Source organism: Tursiops truncatus, chromosome 1, assembly GCF_011762595.2.
Source record: "Tursiops truncatus isolate mTurTru1 chromosome 1, mTurTru1.mat.Y, whole genome shotgun sequence".
Lineage (NCBI taxonomy): Eukaryota > Metazoa > Chordata > Mammalia > Artiodactyla > Delphinidae > Tursiops > Tursiops truncatus.
In genome coordinates, this window is record NC_047034.1 from 68,420,042 (window position 1) to 68,440,967 (window position 20,926).

Below are 20,926 nucleotides of genomic sequence, written 5' to 3' on the forward strand. Positions count from 1 at the left end.
TGATTTTATTAGAGCTCTCTTTTTTTTTTTAATGAGTCTGGCTAAAAGTTTGTAGATTTTATCTTTCAAAGAACCAACTCTTAGTTTCATTGTATTTTCTATTGTTTTTTTAGTCTCTATTTCATTTATTTCTGCTCTAATCTTTATCATTTCTTCCTTATACTCACTGAGCTTTGCTTGTTCTTCATTTTTTCTTTTTTTTTTTTAATGCGGTACACGGGCCTCTCACTGTTGTGGCCTCTCCCGTTGTGGAGCACAGGCTCCGGACGCGCAGGCTCAGCGGCCATGGCTCACGGGCCCAGCTGCTCCACGGCATGTGGGATCTTCCCGGACCGGGGCACGAACCCGTGTCCCCTGCATCGGCAGGCGGACTCTCAACCACTGCACCACCAGGGAAGCCCTGTTTTTTTTTTACATCTACTTTTAGATTGCTTGAGATTTTTCTTGTTTCTTGGGGTAGGGCTGTATCACTATGAACTTCCTCTTAGAACTGCTTTTGCTATGTCCCATAGATGTTGAACACTTGTGTTTCCATTTTCATTTGTCTTCAGGTATTTTTGATTTCCTCTTTGATTTCTTTGTTGACTCATTTGTTGTTTAGTAGCATGTTGTTTAGTCTCCACATGTTTGTGTTTTTTCTAGTTTTCTTGTAGTTGATTTCTAGTTTCATACTGTTTTGGTGAAAAAAGCACTTGAAATTATTTCAGTCTTAAATTTATCAAGCCATGTTTTGTAGCCTAGCATAAGATCTGTCCTGGAGTATGTTCAATATGCACTTGAAAATAATGTATTTTGCCGCTTTTGGATGGACTGTTCTCTCTCTATTAATTCTATCTGGTCTAATGTGTCGTTTAAGGCCAGTGTTTCCTTGTTGATATGATCTGTCCATTGATGTAAGTAGGGTGTAATGTCCCCTAGTATTATTGTGTTATTGTCAATTTTTCCCTTTATTTCTATTAATATTTGCTTTATATATTTAGGTACTCCTATGTTGGGTGTATAAATGTTTGCAAATGTTATATTCTCTTGTTGGATTGACCCCTTTATCATTATGTAATGCCCTTCTTTGCCTTTTGATATGATCTTTGTTTTAAAGTTTATTTTGTCTGATATGAGTAATGTCCTAGCTTTCTTTTCTTTCACATTTGCATGAAATATCTTTTTCCATCCCTTCACTTTCAGTCTATGTGTATCTTTAGATCTGACTTGAGTCTCTTGTAGGCAGCATATAGATAGGTCTTATTTTTTTTATCCATTCAGCCACTGTAAGTCTTTTGGTTGGTGCATTTAGTCCATTTACCTTTAAAGTAATTTTTGATAGGTATGTGCTTTTTGACATTTTGTTAATTTTTTTCTGGTTGTTTTTGTAGTTATTCTCTGTTCCTGTCTTGTTCTCTTGGTTTCTTCCCTTGTGGTTTGATGGATTCCTTTAGTGTTACATTTGGATTTGTTTCTCTTTATTTGTTGTCTATCCATTGTAAGTTTTTGTTTGTGGTTCCCATGAATTTCATAAATATTGAACTGTGTATATATATTTGTCTATTTTAAGCTGATAGTCACTTAAGTTCAAAGGCATTGTAAAAGCACTACATTTTTACATGTACCCCATTTTATGTATTTTATTTCATAGTTTATATCTCTATTTTGTGTATACCTTAACTATTTTTTGTAATTATAGTTGATTATACTGCACTTGACCCTTTAACAACATGGAAGTTAGGGACACTGACCCTCTGTGCAGTCTAAAATGTGCATATAAGTTTACAGTTGACTCTCTGTACCTGTGGTTCCATATCTGCAGATTCAACCAGCAGTGGACTGTGTAGTATTATTGTACATATTTAGTGAAAGAGAACTGTAAGTGGACCAGTGCAGTTAAGATCCATGTTGTTTAAGGGTCAACTGTTCTCTGGTCTTTTAACTTTCATACTAGCTTTTTAAGTGGCTGATCCACTGCCTTTACTATGTATTTGCTTTTATCAGTGAGATTTTTCCTTTGATGTATTTTCTTTTTTTTTTTATCTTTTAAAATTTTTTTTTAATTTATTTTTTGCTGTGTTGAGTCTTCATTGCTGCACATGGGCTTTGTCTAGTTGCGGTGAGTGGGGGCTACTCTTCGTTGCGGTACATGGGCTGCTCATTTCGGTGGCTTCTCGTTGTGAAGCATGGGCTCTAGGTGTGCGGGCTTCAGTAGTTGTGGCACATGGGCTCAGTGATTGTGGCTCGCTGGCTCTAGAGCGTGGGCTCAGTAGTTGTGGCACACGGGCTTAGTTGCTCTGCAGCATGTGGGATCTTCCTGGACCAGGGCTTGAACCCGTGTCCCCTGCATTGGCAGGCGGATTCTTAACCACTGCACTACCAGGGAAGTCCCTCATATATTTTCTTATTTCTAGTTGTTGCCTTTTCTTTTCTGCTTAAAGGGGACCTTGACATTTCATGTAAGGCTGGTTTAGTAGTGAACTCTTTTAGTTTATGCTTGTCGGAGAGACTCTTTCTCCTTCAATTCTGAATGATAACCTTGCTGGATAGATGCTAAGTGGTAAGTCTTTTCCTCTCAGCATTTTAATGTATCCTGCCATTCCTTTCTGACCTGTAAAGTTTCTGCTGAAAAATCAGCTGAGAGTCTTATGGGGTTTTCCTTGTATGTGATTAGTTGTTTTTCTCTTGCTGCCTTTAACACATTATTGACCAGAGATGTATTAATACATCTTTCGTTACCTGAATGTTATTGACTGGAGACGTATCAATACGTTTTTAGAGAGTGATACAATTAACATCACCATGCAAAGTTGTTAGAGCTTAAAATTGATCAAGCGTTCATTATACAACTTGTCGATACCATTTGCATTTTGCTCCATTAGGTTTTTGTTCCAACCTTGTGTATATTATAAACACAAGTTTGTTACCATAAAATTTTCAAAAATGATGCATCGCAAGATTTTGAGTGAAGAAGAATTTTTCGGTGAATTTTACGCAGATACTTTCTCTGATTGTCCAAGTGACATATATACTAGTGTCTCAGAAGATGATGGTTCTTCAGAATATAGTTCTGATTCAGACAATGTGAATGTTAGACCAACAAAAAGACAAAAAAACTTAGTGATTGATTCTGATATGGAAAGTGAAAATGAAACTCATGGTGCTGGAGAATGCTCCCTTGCTTCTGCAGAAGAGTGGATTGCAGACAACATTTCATAAAAATTAGAAGACTTTACAGGTGTGTCAGGTGTAACTATTGAATGTAATAATTTGCAAAGTGTTAGTGAAATAACAGAATTAATTTTTGGTAACAACTTTTTTGAGTTGGTTGCTTCTCAAACAAACTGATATCACCAACAGAATGAAAAAGCATATAAAAAGTATGATAAGGCTTTAAAATGGACTGATGTAACCAATAGTGACATGAAGAAGTTTCTTGGATTAATAATTTTTTAAGAGGTATGAAGCTTCCTTTATTTATTTTTTGAATTTTATTTTATTTTATTTTTTTATACAGCTGGTTCTTATTAGTTATATATTTTATACATATTAGTGTATATATGTCAATCCCAATCTCCCAATTCATCCCACCACCGCTCCATCCAGCCACTTTCCCCCATTGGTGTCCATACGTTTGTTCTCTACATCTGTGTCTCTATTTCTGCCTTGCAAACCGGTTCATCTGTACTATTTTTCTAGATTCCACATATATGCGTTCATGTATGATATTTTTCTCCTTCTGACCTATTTCACTCTGTATGACAGTCTCTAGGTCCATCCACGTCTCTACAAATGACCCAATTTCATTCCTTTTTATGGCTGAGTAATATTCCATTGTGTATATGTACCACATCTTCTTTATCCACTCGTCTGTCAATGGGCGTTTAGGTTGCTTCCATGGATTAATAATTTTGATGGGACAAACAAGAAAGTCATACTGGAAAGAATATTGGCCGACTGATCCCTTACTTGAAACACCTATCTTGCCAAAGATTATGACGAGAAGAAGGTTCGAAAAAATAATGATGTTTCTTCACTTTAACAATAACTCAGAAACTCCACTTCCTGCAGACAGAGGTTCAAAAGTTAAACCTCTTTTGGATTATTTTCTACAAAAATTTCCATCGATCTGTATACCCAAACAAGAGCTATCGCTTGATGAGGCAGTGATAAAGTGGAGAGGACGACTCAGATTCAAAACCTATAATCCCAGAAAACTTACAAAATAAGTTTGGTCAGGATGGTTAACAAAAGTGAAACTGGGTATATATGCAACCTTGAGATTTACATGGGTGAAGGATAGAAACTACAAGAAACAATCTTATAACAGCCTTATCTTGGTTCGTGGCACCGTATTTACCAAGACAATTGTTACAACAGTGTGTCCACATCTGAAATATTGTTGAAAAATAAAATCAGAGTTTGTGGGACTATAAGAGAGAATCATGGTCTACCAAACCAATTAAGAGAAACGTAAAAATCTACAGAGGGAAGAAATGACATTCTTATGGACGGGAAAAGTGATTTTTCTTATATGGAAAGACAAAAGGCTAGTCTGCATGGTGACAACTATTCATTATGCCTCCATAGCATCTACAGGAAAAGAAGACAGGAGGACTGACCATCAGATGACTAAGCCCACTTGTATATTAGAGTATAATAAATCTATGAAAGGAGTTGATTGATCCAGTCAATACCTGGCAAACTGCAATATCCTCTGGAAAACTTGAAAATGGTTTAAGAAAGTGGGTTGCTATTTCAGTATTGCAGTTTATTCAATGCGTTTAAAATTTATTGTAGCCTTAATGCACAGAATAAAATGACTTACAAGCAATTTTTGTTAGCAGTAGCTAGAGAATGGGTAATTGACCATTCTGGTGAATATAGTGGTAGTCCCGCACCTGGTCCTTCTTGTGGTGTTTCTAAAAGAGCCCTCCACAAAGATCCACCTTGTCAACTATCAGGTAAAATAAAAGAACATATTCTAGAGGAAATAATACCCACATGACTAAAAAAAAATGCTGCGGGGCTTCCCTGGTGGCACAGTGGTTAAGAATCTGCCTGCCAGTGCAGGGGATACAGATTCAAGCCCTGGTCTGGGAAGATCCCACATGCCGCAGAGCAGCTAAGCCCATGCACCACAACTACTGAGCCTGCGCTCTAGAGCCCTCAAGTCACAACTACTGAACCTGCGTGCCATAACTACTGAAGCCCAAGCACCTAGAGCCTGTACTCTGCAACGAGAAGCCACCTCAATGAGAAGCCTGCACACTGCAACAAAGAGTAGCCCCCACTTGCCGCATCTAGAGAAAGCCCGTGTGCAGCAATGAAGACCCAATGCAGCCAAAAATAAATAAAATTTAAAAAAACAATGCCGCCAGAAAATGTAGAGTCTGCTCTTCCAGGGGAAAGCACAGTGAAACAGGATATATTTGTAATAGATGTTCTGTTCCCCTGCACAGAGGTGCCTGCTGTACTGCCTATCACACTCTAATGAAATATTAGAATGCTTTAGTAAGACATGTACAAAGTTTCAAAAAAATACATTAAGTGCAAAAACAGTTGTTGATAATTATACTCAAACGTGGATGTTTCAGTATTCACTTACGTAACAAATCGCTGGCCACAGGCACCAGTTTCTGCAAAAATCCCCCGGCCAATAATGGGTTAAGATTCTCTCCTTATCTTTAACTCTTGCCATTTTAATTATAATATGTCACGGTGAGGATCTCTTTGGGTTCATCTTATTTGGGAATCTCTGTGCTTCTTGGACCTGGATATCTACTTCCTTCCTCAGGTTAGGAAACTTTTCAGCCATTATTTATTCAAATACGGTTTCTGTCCCTTTCTCTCTTCTCCTTTGGGAATCCTATAATGTGAAAGTTAGTATGCTTGATGTTGTCCCAGAAGTCCCTTAACTCTCCTCATTTAAAAAAAAAATTCTTTCTTTTTGCTGTTACAATTGGGTGATTTCCACTGTTCTGTCTTACAGATTGCTCATCTGTTCTTCCATATAATCTAATCTGCTGTTGATTCCCTCTAGCATATTTTTTCTGTTTTTGTATTCTTCACTTTTGATTGGTTCTTTCTTACATTTTCTAAGTCTTTGTTGAAGTTGTCACTGAATTCTTCCATTCTTCAACCAAGTTTGGTTAGCATCCTTATGACTGTTTCTTTGAACTCTTTATCAGATAAATTACTTATCTCTGTTTCATTAGGGTTTTTTTCTGGGGCTTTATTTTGTTGTTTCTTTTGGAACATATTCCTCTGTCTCCCTTTTGTTTGACTTTTTGTTTCTATGAATTTAAGCAAAACAGCTACCTCTCCTGGTCTTTTAAGGAGTGGCCCTAACGGGTGAAAGCATTCCTGTGTAGATTGTTTGCACCTGGCAGCTTTGGCAGGCTTGCTGGGGCTGGAGTGCATCTGGGCAGGCATAGTCCCTGGGGAGTGTGGTCTCTTGGTGGAGTGCCTGGAGCTGGAGTGGGCGTGGGGCAGTCCCTGGAAAGCACTACACCTGAGGCCATGGAACTTTTATTTGTAGTGAAGGGAGGTAGACCCATAAAACAATAAATATATAAAACAATGTATGGTGAAAACTGCTTTAAAAGAAAGTTAAGCAAAAGTAAGTGGGATAGAGAGGGAAGAGTGTAGGGACTGCTGCTTTATATTGGGTGTTCAGGAAAGTGAAGGAGAATGATAAATACATTGACAGTGGGAACAGCAAATGCAAAGACCGTGATATGAGAAATGTTTAACATGTTTGAGGAACATCAGAGTGGCCAGCTGGAGCACAGTAAGGGGCTAAGTAATAGGAGGTAAGACCAAGCCAGATTGGGCATTGCCTTGTAGGCCATTAGAATTTAAGACTTTATTCTGAAAGAATGGAAAGCCATTGGAAGGTGTTGGGTAGGGAAGTGACATGATCTGATTTATGTGTGGAGTGTATACTAGGAGGACAAAGACTGAAAGTTTTTCTGAGTGATTGATAATGTTAGTAGGGAAAAGCAAAACATTTTTAAAAAACAGAACCAGAAAGGCTTTTTAAACTAGCATCCATTTGTTCAGCACTTACTTTTTATGTTTGTTATTTGATAGTGACTGGGGAAGGATGGAAATTATTGTAATTTCTCTTTTCAGGGAACTCAGTGTATACTGGGGATGATATACCTAAACAATTACAGTGCAGAATGGTACGTGCTGTGACGGAGGTTTGTACAAAGCAGTTAGGAGAACATAGAGGAGGTTTTGTCTAATGTGGCAGTATGATAGAGTGAGTATTGGTAAATGATTTACAGGTGTTTACTTGAATAAAGATTCCAAGAATTGTGAGAATTTAGGCAAATAAAGAATGCATTTAGGTGTCTTAACTTTGTTTTTAGCATACATATACAGTAGTCATCTTTGTGTATCTCCTGTTTCCAGTTTTCTTTCTTGCCTACAGCTAATTCTTCCTCCCTTTTCCCTGTGGCCCAGGCCATGATGGTGGCATGATTGTATTTAAACTGGAACGGGAACGGCCAGCCTATGCTGTTCATGGCAATATGCTTCATTATGTCAAGGACCGATTCTTACGTCAGTTGGATTTCAACAGCTCCAAAGATGTAGCTGTGATGCAGTTGCGGAGGTAAATCAGACTTGTTTCTTCCCTCCAAAGTGTCTCATCTGTTACCATGAAACAATACTCACAAACTGGAGTCTGTTCTTTTAACAACGTTTTGGATCTCATCTCCTGTCACAGATAGAATCCCCAGGAGCGTGGTGGTGGCCATGAGGCCAATGGGGGCTTCCCTGCTGACAATGCTAGAGACCCTGTGGAAAGGAAATCATATTGCCAAGCTTGCCAGGTGTCTTGAAAACCAGGGAAAGTTTCCTGGTTGAGAGTAGCCCAACTTGGTGACAGGCCTCTTTGCCTTTATTTAGCATTTTTTTTCTATACCTCTCCCTTTGCTTTTCAGCAAAATGCATGCAACTCTAAACCAGAATATATGTCTCTGGAAACTCTTAACTCTGAAGATATGATAATATCTAGGGTGCCTGGCAAAAGGAACTATCCTCTTGGAAAGCCAGATGTATCAGCATGCTGAAACATTCATGGTGGCAGGCTTTGGCATAAGGGTTTGATAACCACCCTCCAGCGTTACTACAATAAAAGAATCGGTTTGTGTTATCACTCCAAGGGACAGGAGAAACTAGCCAGAGACAAATCACATCATGTTACTCTGTGGTATCCACTGCAATTATGTGTAGGAATTTGTACCCAAGAAGAATCAATCCCACTCACTACAGTGAGTGCTAGCCATACCTTCTGTTGAATAAGTAGACTTGTACTAGGTGTGCTTTTTTAAAACTCTATGCTCAAAGCTGAAATAGGGGAGTCCCTAAGCCTTAAAGGAAGGAAGAAATAGATGCAACATTCATTTATTTTTATTTCTGATTATAAAAATGATAAGTATATCTGTAAAGATGAGGTAAGTAGGAGGTGTAGGAGTAATTCCTTTTTTCCTATTGTTATTATATCTTTTTACTAATTTCTCTGTTTTTTGTATATATATATCTCTAGTGGTTCCAAGTTTCCAGTGTTCAACATGTCGTACAATCCAGCAGAAAATGCAGTCCTACTGTGTACAGTGAGTAAACCTCCTAGGATCTCCTCATTTCCCATAGGTCTCTTTCTCATGCCCTTAGAGGATCTCTAATGGCTTCTTTGAAACCATTTAATGGTCATTTTGAGAGAGCTGAAACAGTAAACAGAGGCTCAAACCAGGTAGGCTTCAGCTGTCATAAACATGTTAAGGGTTTGTGTACTTACATCTTTCATATGGCTAACAACTTCTAAACTTAATGGAGCGTTGGGATGAATCACCCAAATCACTGAAAGTAATTTGAAAGAATGTTTGGGACTATATCCTATTCAAAGGAGATGCTTATCTTGATTCCCTCCATTTGGGTGAAAATAGTAGAGCTGATTTTGAGAAGAGTTCCTTTCAGTGGTGTTACCTTTGGGGGTCATCAAGTAGCCCTCCACATTTCTTGCCATACAATTAAAAAAAAAAAAAAGAAAGAAATGGCATTCTAATTTTAGTGCCTTCATTGCCAAGTCAGAAGAATGAAAACCTGTCTTTCCCGATATGACGTCTAGTGTCTGATCCCAGTTCTTCTTCAATATCTAACAGCCCCATATTTTCCTCCTGGCACTTTTCTTTAATGTTTTTTCTTTGATGTCTTTTTTTTTACCTTCAAACAGACTTTTAAGTTGATGAATAAACTCAGGTGGGGCACTGGAATATTGGGGTCTTAGTCTGTTAATTTGTGGAATAGAGAGCAGTCCTTGCTTTCATTCAAAAGATATCTACATCTTTGGAAGATAAAAGAAAAATAAGGTGACATGAATGCTGAATTCTTTGGCAACGAGCCCTATAATTTTTAGCTGTAGAAACGTTCAAATGCCTTCTGAGTGAAAGGTGTGAAAAGTATAGTTTCAGGTTGCTGTCTGTATAATGGTGCTGTTTTCTATGTCAGAGTAAACTGGTATCTTGGGTGCTCTCTTACTAACAATTCCTCCCTTTCCTCTACAGAGAGCCAGTAATTTAGAGAATAGTACCTATGACTTGTACACCATCCCCAAGGATGCCGACTCCCAGAATCCTGATGGTAGGCATTCTCTTTGTATACCCGACTCTGCTCCTAGCTTTCCTCACCCATATCATCACTCCTCTTCAAGTTTTTCACATTCTGTCCCCAGGCCATGGCCACATCACTCATGTCTGTTGGCAGGTGCTGCTGACAGTTGCATCAGAGGCAACTGTGGTGTGAAATATTCATGTTCCTTCTCCATTTTATTACTCCAGCTAGATATATATATTTTATAATTTGGTTATTAGAAACTCTCCATTTTCTCTTTCAGCACAGCATGTTATCCTAGTTTATTGTCAGCTGATGTGACTTTCACCCTGGTAGTTTCATTTATTTAAAAACATGGTTCCAATCTTGCAGTGTCTCATCCTGGGACTAGGGATTTATGCTCTCCCATCCATATCCAGATCCGATTTGCTTCCTTTTGCATGTCAGAAAGATGAGGCTGTTAACAGCCTCTCACCGCACCAGGGATCCCGGATCCAGCTGAGACCCCTGCCTACCTCTTCCATCACCACCATCCCTTTTTAGTCCTTTCTGCTAGAACTTGCTGACAAAACATTCTCAGAATAGATTTGAGTCTCACTTATGCTCCTTTTAGTGTACTCCCTCCAGTTGGTTTGTAGGTCAGAGGTTTGTTCCTCAGGTCCCCACTTTTAGTACCATACTTTCATGATATTTTAGACCGAATCAACAGATTCTGAGAAATATTTTGCTAGCTCTGTCCTATTGTGGGTGCCACTGTGTCATTGCTGCTAATATCATCACTCTCCTATAAGTGTGGTCATGGTGGAAAGAGAGAAAACCTGTATGTCTTTGATATCCATAAATCAAAGTCTCCCCTATAAATTAATCAGTCAAGCCATTTCTGACCAATTTTTTTTGTTTGGTCCTGCTTACCCATCCCCTTCTTTTCCCCATCTGTTTACAATTAATAGAGTCTAAAATATTTTTGTTTTGTCTTATAACCACTTTTATTTTATCTTCTCCATTTTTTTGAGGGAGATAATAATTATTAAAGGAATAAAGGTACAGCACAGAGGAAGAGAAAGAGGAAAGGCTTGAATAGTGTGGTTCTTCGGCCCCTGGAAAATGGGAGTGTTGGTTATGATAATAATTAATTTTGTAAATTGCCTGACACCCCTGGTTGTCAAGGGGTGGCCTGGCAAGGCTGGCCAGCACGTATTGTCCAGTTTCCTGCTGATACTAATAGATAAAATAGTATTTCCACGCATCCTTCTGTGTATCTCCTTTGAAGTTTCCCAGAGTGTGGAGTACCCATTCGGAATTCTAATCATCCAGTGAAATGTTTGGGAACTGAGAAACATGTTGTAACTTTGTTGAGTGAATGATTGACATTTATGGAGCATCAGCTTGGTGCTAAATACTGCCCAGCATAGAGCTGCCTGGATTTAGTTAGGAGCACTCTGCCCCATCCTACTCTACTAGGAGGTCTGCATTTGCATGTTAAAAGCAGCAGAGCAGCTGCGTCCTGGAGAGGGGGCTCTGTCTCTACTCCAGCTTGTTGAGATAGGAGGTCCAAGACACTCACAGGCTGCTTGCTTTGTGCCGCAGCTTGGCCAGCGAGGCCCTGCTCGTTAGCTTGATGGAATGTGCTGTCTCCCAAGATGGGGGTGGTCCTTCTGCCAGTATATGGTGTTGGCTGAAATGCAGTCACTTGGCCTAGAGAAAAGAGGCTTGGCAGGGGTGGAGGTTGGAGTTTGGAGGGAACTGGTGGGGAAAAGTCACTGACAATAGCCTCAGGTTATGGCTGAATAAGTTAGGAAGCAGCTGAACTGGCAAAGCCAACATGGCAGCCAGCAAGACTGGCAGCTTCATGGCACCTGACTCTGTCACCTGGCAGTAGCTTACTACATGTTCCTGCCCTTTGGTTTTGCTCTTCTCAGCTCCTGAAGGGAAACGGTCCTCAGGCCTGACAGCTGTTTGGGTTGCTCGCAATCGGTTTGCTGTCCTAGATCGGATGCATTCGGTGAGTTAAGACTAAAAAGGGAAATTAATTTGGAGAGTGTGGTGGCAGTGGCCTGTGTATTGCAGAATAAAGAGCATTTTTTTTTCCCTTACTCTGCCCTGGGCAGCTGTGGTCCTCGTGTATTGGCTGCTTTCTCCTTAACTCTACCCCAAACCCCTTGGGAAAAAAAAGGCCTTAAAATTGATTTGATTGGGTGGATTATCACTGTGGCTCTGGGCTTAAGAACCAAGCTAAAGTCACTCTTGATGACACAGGAGCCAAAAAACATCAAATTTGAAATAGGTGAGCTGGGAAGTCCCTGACGGTCCAGTGGTTAGGACTTGGCACTTTCACTGCTGGGGCCCGGGTTCGATCCCTGGTCTGGGACCTAAGATCCTGCAAGCCACGTGGCAAGTCCCCACCCCCTCAACACCAAAAAAATGAAATAGGTGAGCTAGATAAGAAGTAGATCCTCTTATCCTACTACCTCTGATGGTACTTAAAATGTAATGGGTCCTAAAAAAGTTAAGCAAAGCTGTCTCAAGAAAATATTTAACAAAAATTTAAGCCTCAGAAGTGCTGTATTCTGTCCCTGGTTGGTTGAGGAATTTAGATTTTAGTTGGACTTCTCAGGATATTTCAATTGAAAAAAAAAAAAGCTATTAAGACCCTTGGAGAGGATCTTAGTTGGAGTGGTCTACGTAGAGTGGTGATTGAACTGGACAGACAGAAAAAAAAATACTTTGTTTATTGAAGCTAAGGAATAATTGCTGAGGGACATTGTCAGCTGGCATCATCTTACATGTATTTCTCTTAACCCCACCTTATGTACTCATTTCAGCTTCTGATCAAGAATCTGAAGAATGAGATCACCAAAAAGGTACAGGTGCCCAACTGTGATGAGATTTTTTACGCTGGCACAGGCAACCTCCTGCTTCGAGACGCAGAATCCATCACGCTCTTTGACGTACAGCAGAAGCGGTAACATGTCAGATGCCCCTAAGCAGACAGGCATATTGTGGGGGAGAGTGGAAATCTTTAGTGGGAGCTTTTCTTCCCCCAAGTGAGTTTGACCTGGGCTTAGCCACTTCTTGTGCTGTAACTCCAAGACTCTTGCTAACCACTTTTTTTCCTCTGTGATCACTCTCCATCCTGTACATACACACTAGCATTACAACAAGGGTCTTATTTGTTTTCAGAGCATTTATCTGAACAAAGAATGCTCTTGCGACTTAGAATCATAGGGACACAGAAATGAATAACATAGTTCCTGTACTTAAAGGAGCTTACAGTCCATTGGTGAAAACAGACATACACAAGTCCCTAATAATACATGGGAATGAGGGGCAGGGAGTTGAGGAAGAGGGAAGTATACAATGTGAGCCAAATGTGTAAGTCACTGAACTGTAATACAGAAAATGTTTATTTGGTATTATTTTAAGAAATTTCGGTTTACATTAATTTGGAGATGAAAAGGAGTTTAGGTCATAACCTGGAATAAGGGAATCAGGTTCACTCATATTTGCCCTTCTCTCTCTATCCCAGGACTCTGGCATCTGTGAAGATTTCCAAGGTGAAATATGTTATCTGGTCAGCAGACATGTCCCATGTAGCACTACTGGCCAAACATGGTAAGTCTTCATTATGTCCACCCTGATTTAGAGACCAGTCCCTCCCTCCCCATCCCTGCCAGTCTACTTCACTCACCCTGTCCAGCAGAGCACTCATGTCCTTTGCCTCTTACAGCCATTGTGATCTGTAACCGCAAACTGGAGGCTCTATGTAACATTCATGAGAACATTCGTGTCAAGAGTGGGGCCTGGGATGAGAGTGGGGTATTTATCTATACCACAAGCAACCACATCAAATATGCTGTCACCACTGGGTAAGTTGATTATCTGAGATACAGAATGGGAGAAAGTGGCTTCTTAAAATCACTGTCGTGTCTCAGGAGACATACTGAAGTCCTCCTTGAACTGTCTTCATGGAAAAGCTTTGTCTGGCGTATATGTGCTAGGAGCATCAAAACATTCTTTTTTCAACTCTTTTAAAATTATGAAATATGACACAAATATAGAAAATTACATAGGTTATAAATATATGAAATAGCAAATAGTTACATAATGAACATCTGTGTAACTGCTACCCAAGTCAAGAAATAGAACATTTCTGGCACCCCAGAAGCCCTTTGCCATGTGGTCCCTATTGATCACATCCCTCTCTCTTCCTCAAAGATAACATTCTGACTTTTATGATAATTTCTTTCTTGCTTTTCTTTGCAATTTTACCACCCAGTGTGTGTCTTAAAATAATGGTTTAATTTTGCCTGGTTTTGAACTTCATGTAAATTAAATCATGCTGAATGTATTATTTCATATTTTGCTTATTTTGCTCAATATATTGTTTGTAAGATTCATCCATGTTGTAGCTCTAGATTATTTGTTTCTGCTGTTGTATAGTATTCTATTATATAAATATGCTACAGTTTATCAGTTCTATTCTAGAGGGATAGTTGGGTGATTTCTAGGTTTTGTCTATTATAAATGATGTTCTTTTAAACATTCTTCCATGAATTCTGGTTCATATGCACATACATTTCTCTCTAGGGCAGAATTGCTAGGTCATAGAGCGTGCTTATCTTCACATTTGCTAGGTAATGTGAGAGTGGTTTTACCAATTTGCATGCCAACCAGTGTTGTATAAAAGTTTCTTTGCTTGTCACGCTAGCCAGCACTTGGCCTTTGTCAGACTCATTTTTGTCTGGTGGATGTGCAATGTATCTTGTAATTTTACTTTGCTATTCTCTGATTCCCCAGGAGATTGGACAACTTTTTATTTAGCCATCCATCAGGATTTCCTCTTCTATGAATTCTGTTCAAGTCTTTTATCCTTTATTTAAATGAGTTATCCTTGTTCTTTTGTTATAGGAGTTCTTTATATATTTGAATATCAGTCCTTTATCAGGGCTATGTGTTGCAAATATTAATATCTCCTCCCATTCTATAGTATGTCTTTTGATTCTCTTTTGATATCCGTTAATGAACAGAAGTTCTTAGTTTAATGTAGTTGAGTTTATGAATCTTATTCTTTATGGATATCAGGTTTTGTGTCCTATTTAAGAAATCTTTGTTGACTCCAAGATAATAAAGGCATTCTTTTATATTTTCTTATGAAAACTTTATAGTTTTACCTTTTATATCTAGGTCTATAATCTACCTGAAGTTGATTTTTTTGTATGGTGTGAGGTGTCGTGAGCTCAGCTTTACTTTTTCCATAAGGACACTCAGTTTTGTACCAACATCATGTATCGAAAAAACCAGCCTTTCCCCATAGTTCTGCAGAGCCATCTTTGTGATATATGAATCACGTTTAAAAAAATGTAAGGATCTGTTTTTTGTTTTTGTTTTTTTATTTTTGGCTGCATTGGGTCTTTGTTGCTGCACGTGGGCTTTCTCTAGTTGCGGCGAGCGGGGGCTACTCTTCGTTGCAGTGCGCGGGCTTCTCATTGCAGTGGCTTCTCTTGTTGCGGAGCACAGGCTCTAGGCACGCGGGCTTCAGTTGTTGTGGCACGTGGGCTCTAGAGTGCAGGCTCAGTAGTTGTGGCACATGGGCTTAGTTGCTCTGCAGCATGTGGGATCTTCCTGGACCAGGGATTGAACCCGTGTCCCCTGCATTGGCAGGCGGATTCTTAAATACTGTGCCACCAGTGAAGTCCCAAGAATCTGTTTTTTGTGGTCTGTCTCTGATTGAATTCTACACTGTCTTAAGTATTATAGTCTTGTAAGTCTTTACAACTGGTAAAGCAGTTCCACAAATCTTACCCACTTTGTTTTACTTTTTTTTAAGTTATTAGGCTATTTTCAAATTAGTTTTGCCTTGAAAAGGCATATTTTCAAGTAATTTTTTGTCTTGAAAAAGTATAAATTTTAGATTAGCTTGTGAAATTCCATGCCAAAAACAAAAAAAGACAAACGAGAGTTCCTGGGCCCTGGTCGAGGAACTAAGATCATTTTTTTTTTTTTAAAAAGTTGATTTTTCTCTCTCTCTTTTGTTTTTAATTAATTAATTTATTTTTGGCTGCGTTGGGTCTTCGTTGCTGCATGCAGGCTTTCTCTAATTGCAGTGAGGGGGGCACTACTCTTCGTTGCAGTGCATGGGCTTCTCATTGCAGTGGCTTCTCTTGTTGAGGAACATGGGCTCTAGGCGCACGGGCTTCACTAGTTGTGGCACACAGGCTCAGTAGTTGTGGCGCACGGGCTTAGTTGCTCCATGGCACGTGGGATCTTCCCAGACCAGGGTCGAACCTGTGTCCCCTTCATTGGCAGGGGGATTCTTAACCACTGCGCCACGAGCGAAGCCCCGGGAGCTAAGATCTTGCAAGCCTCACGGCATGGCAAAAAAACCCCAAAAAAACAGAAAGCAAAAAACCCTATTGTGATTTCAGTTGGAATTGTGAATCTGTATGTGATTTGGGGATTTTGGGTGTAATTGTTATCTTTACAATATTAAGTTTCCTAATTTGTGAACATGATATAGTAGTTCTTCATTTATTTAGGGCTTCTGAAACATCTTTAAATAAAGCTTTATAATTTTATCCATAGAGATTTTGCATTTTCTTTGGTTAGATTTATTCTTAGGCACTTGATAGTTTTTAATGCTATTTATAAATGTATAGTATCCATTTAAAAATTCAATTTTATAATTTTTCCTGATATTTAGAAATACAACTAAGTTGTTTTGGGGGTTTTTTGTTTTGTTTTGTTTTGTTTTGTTTTTTGCGGTACACAGGCCTCTCACTGCTGTGGCCTCTCCCGTTGCGGAGCACAGGCTCTGGACACGCAGGCTCAGCGGCCATGGCCCACGGGCCTAGCCGCTCCGCAGCATGTGGGATCCTCCCGAACCGGGGCATGAACCCGTGTCTCCTGCATTGGCAGGCGGACTCTCAACCACTGCGCCACCAGGGAAGCCCCATAACTAAGTTTTAAATTAATTTTATCTCAGAGACCTTGCTAGACTCTTATTAATTCTATTAATTTATTTATATTTTCTTTTCAAATACTCATAGCATCTGTAGGTAATGACACTTTTGTTTCTTCTTTCCAGCACTTCTTCTTTTTTTTTTTAGCGCTTATTCTTTTATGTATTTTTCTTGTCTTACAGCACTGACCAAGATCTCCAGCACAGTGCTGAATAAACACGGTGATAGCAAACTTTCTTGTCTTGTTCCCAATTTACAGTGTCACTTTTCAGTGTATTGGCATTATGTAAGCTTGCTGTAGATTTTTTTATAGATACTTTTTATCTACTGAGGAATTTCTTCGCTATATCTCAAATGAATATTGAATTTTTTTAAACCCCTTTTCTGCATATATTGAGGTAGTCATGCAGTTTTTCTCCTTTTGTTGATTAATGTAGTGAATTAAATTGATTTTTTTTTAAATGTTAGACCAACATTGTATTCCTTATACAAATCTGACTTGGTCATGATGTTTTACCCTCTTCAAATATTGCTTGTTTCAGTCTGCTAATATTTTGTTTAGGATTTTGCATCTTTGTATATATATGTGTGTGAGATTGCCCTGTGATTTCCCTTTTCCTTTCTGTCCTTGTCAGGCTTTGGTATTGAGGTAGTGCTAATTTCATAAAATAAGCAAAATAATATACTTTATTCATCTGTTCTCTCATTGAGTTTGTATAAGATTGGAATTAATTCTTCCTTGAATGGTAGGTAGAATTTGCCAGTGTAGTCATTCAGGCCTGGTACTTATAGGAGGATTTAAAAATATGATTCAATTAATTTTATGTAATAATTACAGGACTGTAGGAGTTTTCTGTTTCTTTTTAGTCAATTTTGGTAAATTTTACTCTTCTGGGAATTTGATCATTTAAAAACATTTATGCATATCCTCATTCTGCAAGATCTATAGTGATATCCCTTTTTGCATCCCTATTATTGCCATTTCATCCTCTTTTTCTTTTTTTTTTAAAGAAACTTATTTATTTTGTTTATTTATTTTTCGCTGTGTTGGATCTTCGTTGCTGCACGCAGGCTTTCTCTAGTTGCAGCAAGTGGGGACTACTCTTTGTTGCAGTGCATGGGCTTCTCATTGCAGTAGCTTCTCTTGTTGCAGAACACGGGCTCTAGGCACACGGGCTTCAGTAGTCGCAGTGTGTGGGCTCAGTAGTTGTGGCTCGCGGGCTCTAGAGCGCAGGCTCAGTAGTCGTGGTACACGGGCTTAGTTGCTCCGCAGCATGTGGGATCTTCCTGGACCAGGGCTCAAACCCGTGTCCCCTGCATTGGCAGGCGGATTCTTAACCACTCTACCACCAGGGAAGTTCCCATCCTTTTTTTCTTAATTAGCTTCATGAGAGGTTTATCAGTTTTACCCAGCTTTTGCCTTTATTGAACTTCTCTATTGTACTTTTGTTTTCTATTTCTTAATTTGTACTATTGACTTTATTTTTTGCTTCTAAGTACACTCTTTGTTTTAACTTTAGAAAGAACCATAAGGGCTTCCCTGGTGGCGCAGTGGTTGAGAGTCTGCCTGCCAATGCAGGGGACACGGGTTTGTGCACTGGTCTGGGAAGATCCCATGTGCCGCAGAGCAGCTGGGCCCGTGAGCCATGGCCGCCGAGCCTGCGCGTCCAGAGCCTGTGCTCCACAACAGGAGAGGCCACAACAGTGAGAGGCCCACGTACCACAAAAAAAAAAAAAAAAAAAGAACCATACAGTTTTTGAGTTGGATGCTTACTAATTTTTAGTCTTTCTCCTAATATTAAGCATGTAGACCTCATTAATTTTCAGTCTTTCTTCTAATATAGTATATGCACTTAACACTATAAATTGTCCATCAAGTATTGTGTTAGCTATAGCCACAAGTTTTAATCTGTAAACTTTTAATTTTTATTCAGTTTAAAATATTATGTGCTGGGCTTCCCTGGTGGCACAGTGGATGGGAGTCCGCGGGTTCGTGCCCCGGTCCGGGGGGATCCCATGTGCCGCGGAGTGGCTGGGCCCGTGAGCCATGGCCACTGGGCCTGCGCCTCTGGAGCCTGTGCTCTGCAGTGGGAGGGAACACAGCAGTGAGAGGCCCGTGTACCGCAAAAAAATATATATATATTATGTGCTTTGCATCATTTCTTTGTACATCAGAAGTCTTCACATCTACCTCTCTTCCACTTTCACTTATAACTTATAAGGAAGGATTTAACTGTTTATAGTGGCCTAGTGATTATATATCAGAACTTAAGATTTAACTTTTAGGTCTGGTTCTGATACCTGTGTCTGTTAGATCCTAGAGTACTAGCTTATAAAGAGAAATCATACCATCTGCCCCATCTTTTCCCACTTCATACAAGAGAATAAAATAAATTAATTTGGTTCTGCTCTTTTTTGAATCACTTCCTATCTATACTATTGTTTAAATGGCACTTGACAAAAGGGTAATGAGAAGATAAAAGGCTGGGTCCTAGGCTTGTTTTATTTCTTTACAGGCTGGATTTACTCTTACACTGACTTAAAGCTGTGCTCTCTAACTCTTATTCTTAGGGACTATGGGATCATCCGAACTCTGGATTTACCTATCTATGTTACACGGGTGAAGGGCAACAATGTATATTGCCTAGACAGAGAGTGTCGTCCTCGGGTGCTCACCATTGATCCAACTGAGTTCAAGTTCAAGCTGGCCCTGATCAACAGAAAATATGATGAGGTATGAAATGAGGAAGCATATTAGGAGTATTGAGAAGGGCAGCACTCCTTTTTTCCTATAAGTGATCTCTATTTCCTGCCCTAACCCTCCCCAAATGTCTAGGTACTACACATGGTAAGGAACGCCAAACTTGTAGGCCAGTCTATCATTGCGTATCTCCAGAAGAAGGGATATCCTGAAGTGGCACTGCATTTCGTCAAAGATGAGAAAACTCGCTTTAGTCTTGCACTGGAGTGTGGAAACATTGAGGTGAGAGAAGTATGGTTATAAGCCCCATATTGTTGTAGAGGAGGTGAGAGGGTTAGGGTGGCATTGGGAAGACATTATTCTGGGCTTGCTTCTTCAGCCAATATAATGGAATTAAGAATTTTTTTAGTTGTTAGATTGAGCTATCTTCCTGTTGCTGTTTGCCCATCTTTGCTTCTGCCCCAGCATTTCTATTGTTGTTGTCGCTCTGAGTTAGTCTGAATTCAGTAACTTTTAGAACAGAACCAAGATAGCATAGAATTTGGAAAATTTCATTATTTCCTTGACATTTGACTTGCTAACTGGCGGCTTAGATGAAGGAGTACTTATTAAATGTTGAGGCCTAGAGTCTATAGGCATTATTTTTAAATGGGGAGAAGCCTAAGGAAAATTGACTTTCTTACTTCTAAACTTCCTTCTTATTTCTTCTGAGGAGCCCCTGTGGATCTTCAAACCTGGCAAATGGGAAATATGATAGCTAAGCAAGAATTGGCCTTATGGAATCAGCAACTGCTAGAAGATGATTTTGTTGTAAAAGTAAATTTCTGAGGAGGAGGATAATGTGATGTGATTCTTCTATCCATGGATCCTAAGGGATCTTATTTGTTGATTGAATTTTCAGTACTATTAGATTGAAAACAAAGCTAGGAGGATTGAAAGTGTAAAGAGTTCCTTGGGAGATTTACTTAGAGACAGACGTTTTGACTGTAGTCCCTGGTTTTGAGTCACAATAACCTCCAACCTGTTAACTCTAACTCTGGGGATTCTTTAGATTGCTCTGGAAGCAGCCAAAGCACTGGATGACAAGAATTGCTGGGAAAAGCTGGGAGAAGTGGCCTTACTACAGGGGAACCACCAGATTGTGGAAATGTGTTATCAGCGCACCAAAAACTTTGACAAACTTTCCTTCTTGTACCTTATCACTGGCAATCTAGAGAAACTTCGCAAGATGATGAAAATTGGTGAGACCCCAGAAACTAAGGATGGGAAAAGGGGTCCTTGGGGGAAGGAAGAAGGCAAATAGAGGCAAGAGAGAACTTGAGAGAGAAGACCTAACTTGGTGTCTCTTATTGACTTGGTGCAGCTGAGATCCGAAAGGACATGAGTGGCCATTATCAGAATGCCCTCTACCTGGGAGACGTGTCAGAGCGGGTACGGATCCTGAAGAACTGTGGGCAAAGTAAGTATCCAGGACTCACTTCCTTTGGGGCCTTAGGAAGTATTTTCTCTTTATGGTGAGTTATTCATATGTAGTAGTGAGGGATTTCCCTTCATTGCACATTTTTTCAAGACTGCATGCTCCTACCATGCTCAGAGACTTTCTTCAAAGCCAAATGGAGGGACAGCCAGAAAATATAGTTTGGCTAGGCACTCTTAGGAAAATAGT

At 39.6% G+C, this 20,926-nt stretch overlaps 1 protein-coding gene across 2 annotated transcripts in view; it reads left to right on the top strand.

Annotated features, from left to right (window-relative positions):
- COPA (COPI coat complex subunit alpha) overlaps window positions 1-20,926 on the top strand; it is a 50,392-nt gene that overhangs the window by 22,534 nt on the left and 6,932 nt on the right. Inside the window, exons 11-21 of one of the 2 annotated variants that reach the window (XM_033856396.2) lie at window positions 7,453-7,603; window positions 8,540-8,606; window positions 9,555-9,630; window positions 11,520-11,602; window positions 12,423-12,562; window positions 13,127-13,212; window positions 13,301-13,466; window positions 19,131-19,293; window positions 19,396-19,542; window positions 20,312-20,501; window positions 20,624-20,719. In XM_033856396.2, coding sequence (XP_033712287.1) covers window positions 7,453-7,603; window positions 8,540-8,606; window positions 9,555-9,630; window positions 11,520-11,602; window positions 12,423-12,562; window positions 13,127-13,212; window positions 13,301-13,466; window positions 19,131-19,293; window positions 19,396-19,542; window positions 20,312-20,501; window positions 20,624-20,719 — 1,365 coding nt within the window. The remainder of the gene's footprint in view (window positions 1-7,452; window positions 7,604-8,539; window positions 8,607-9,554; window positions 9,631-11,519; window positions 11,603-12,422; window positions 12,563-13,126; window positions 13,213-13,300; window positions 13,467-19,130; window positions 19,294-19,395; window positions 19,543-20,311; window positions 20,502-20,623; window positions 20,720-20,926) is intronic. The other variant, XM_004312668.4, reaches the window with a different exon arrangement.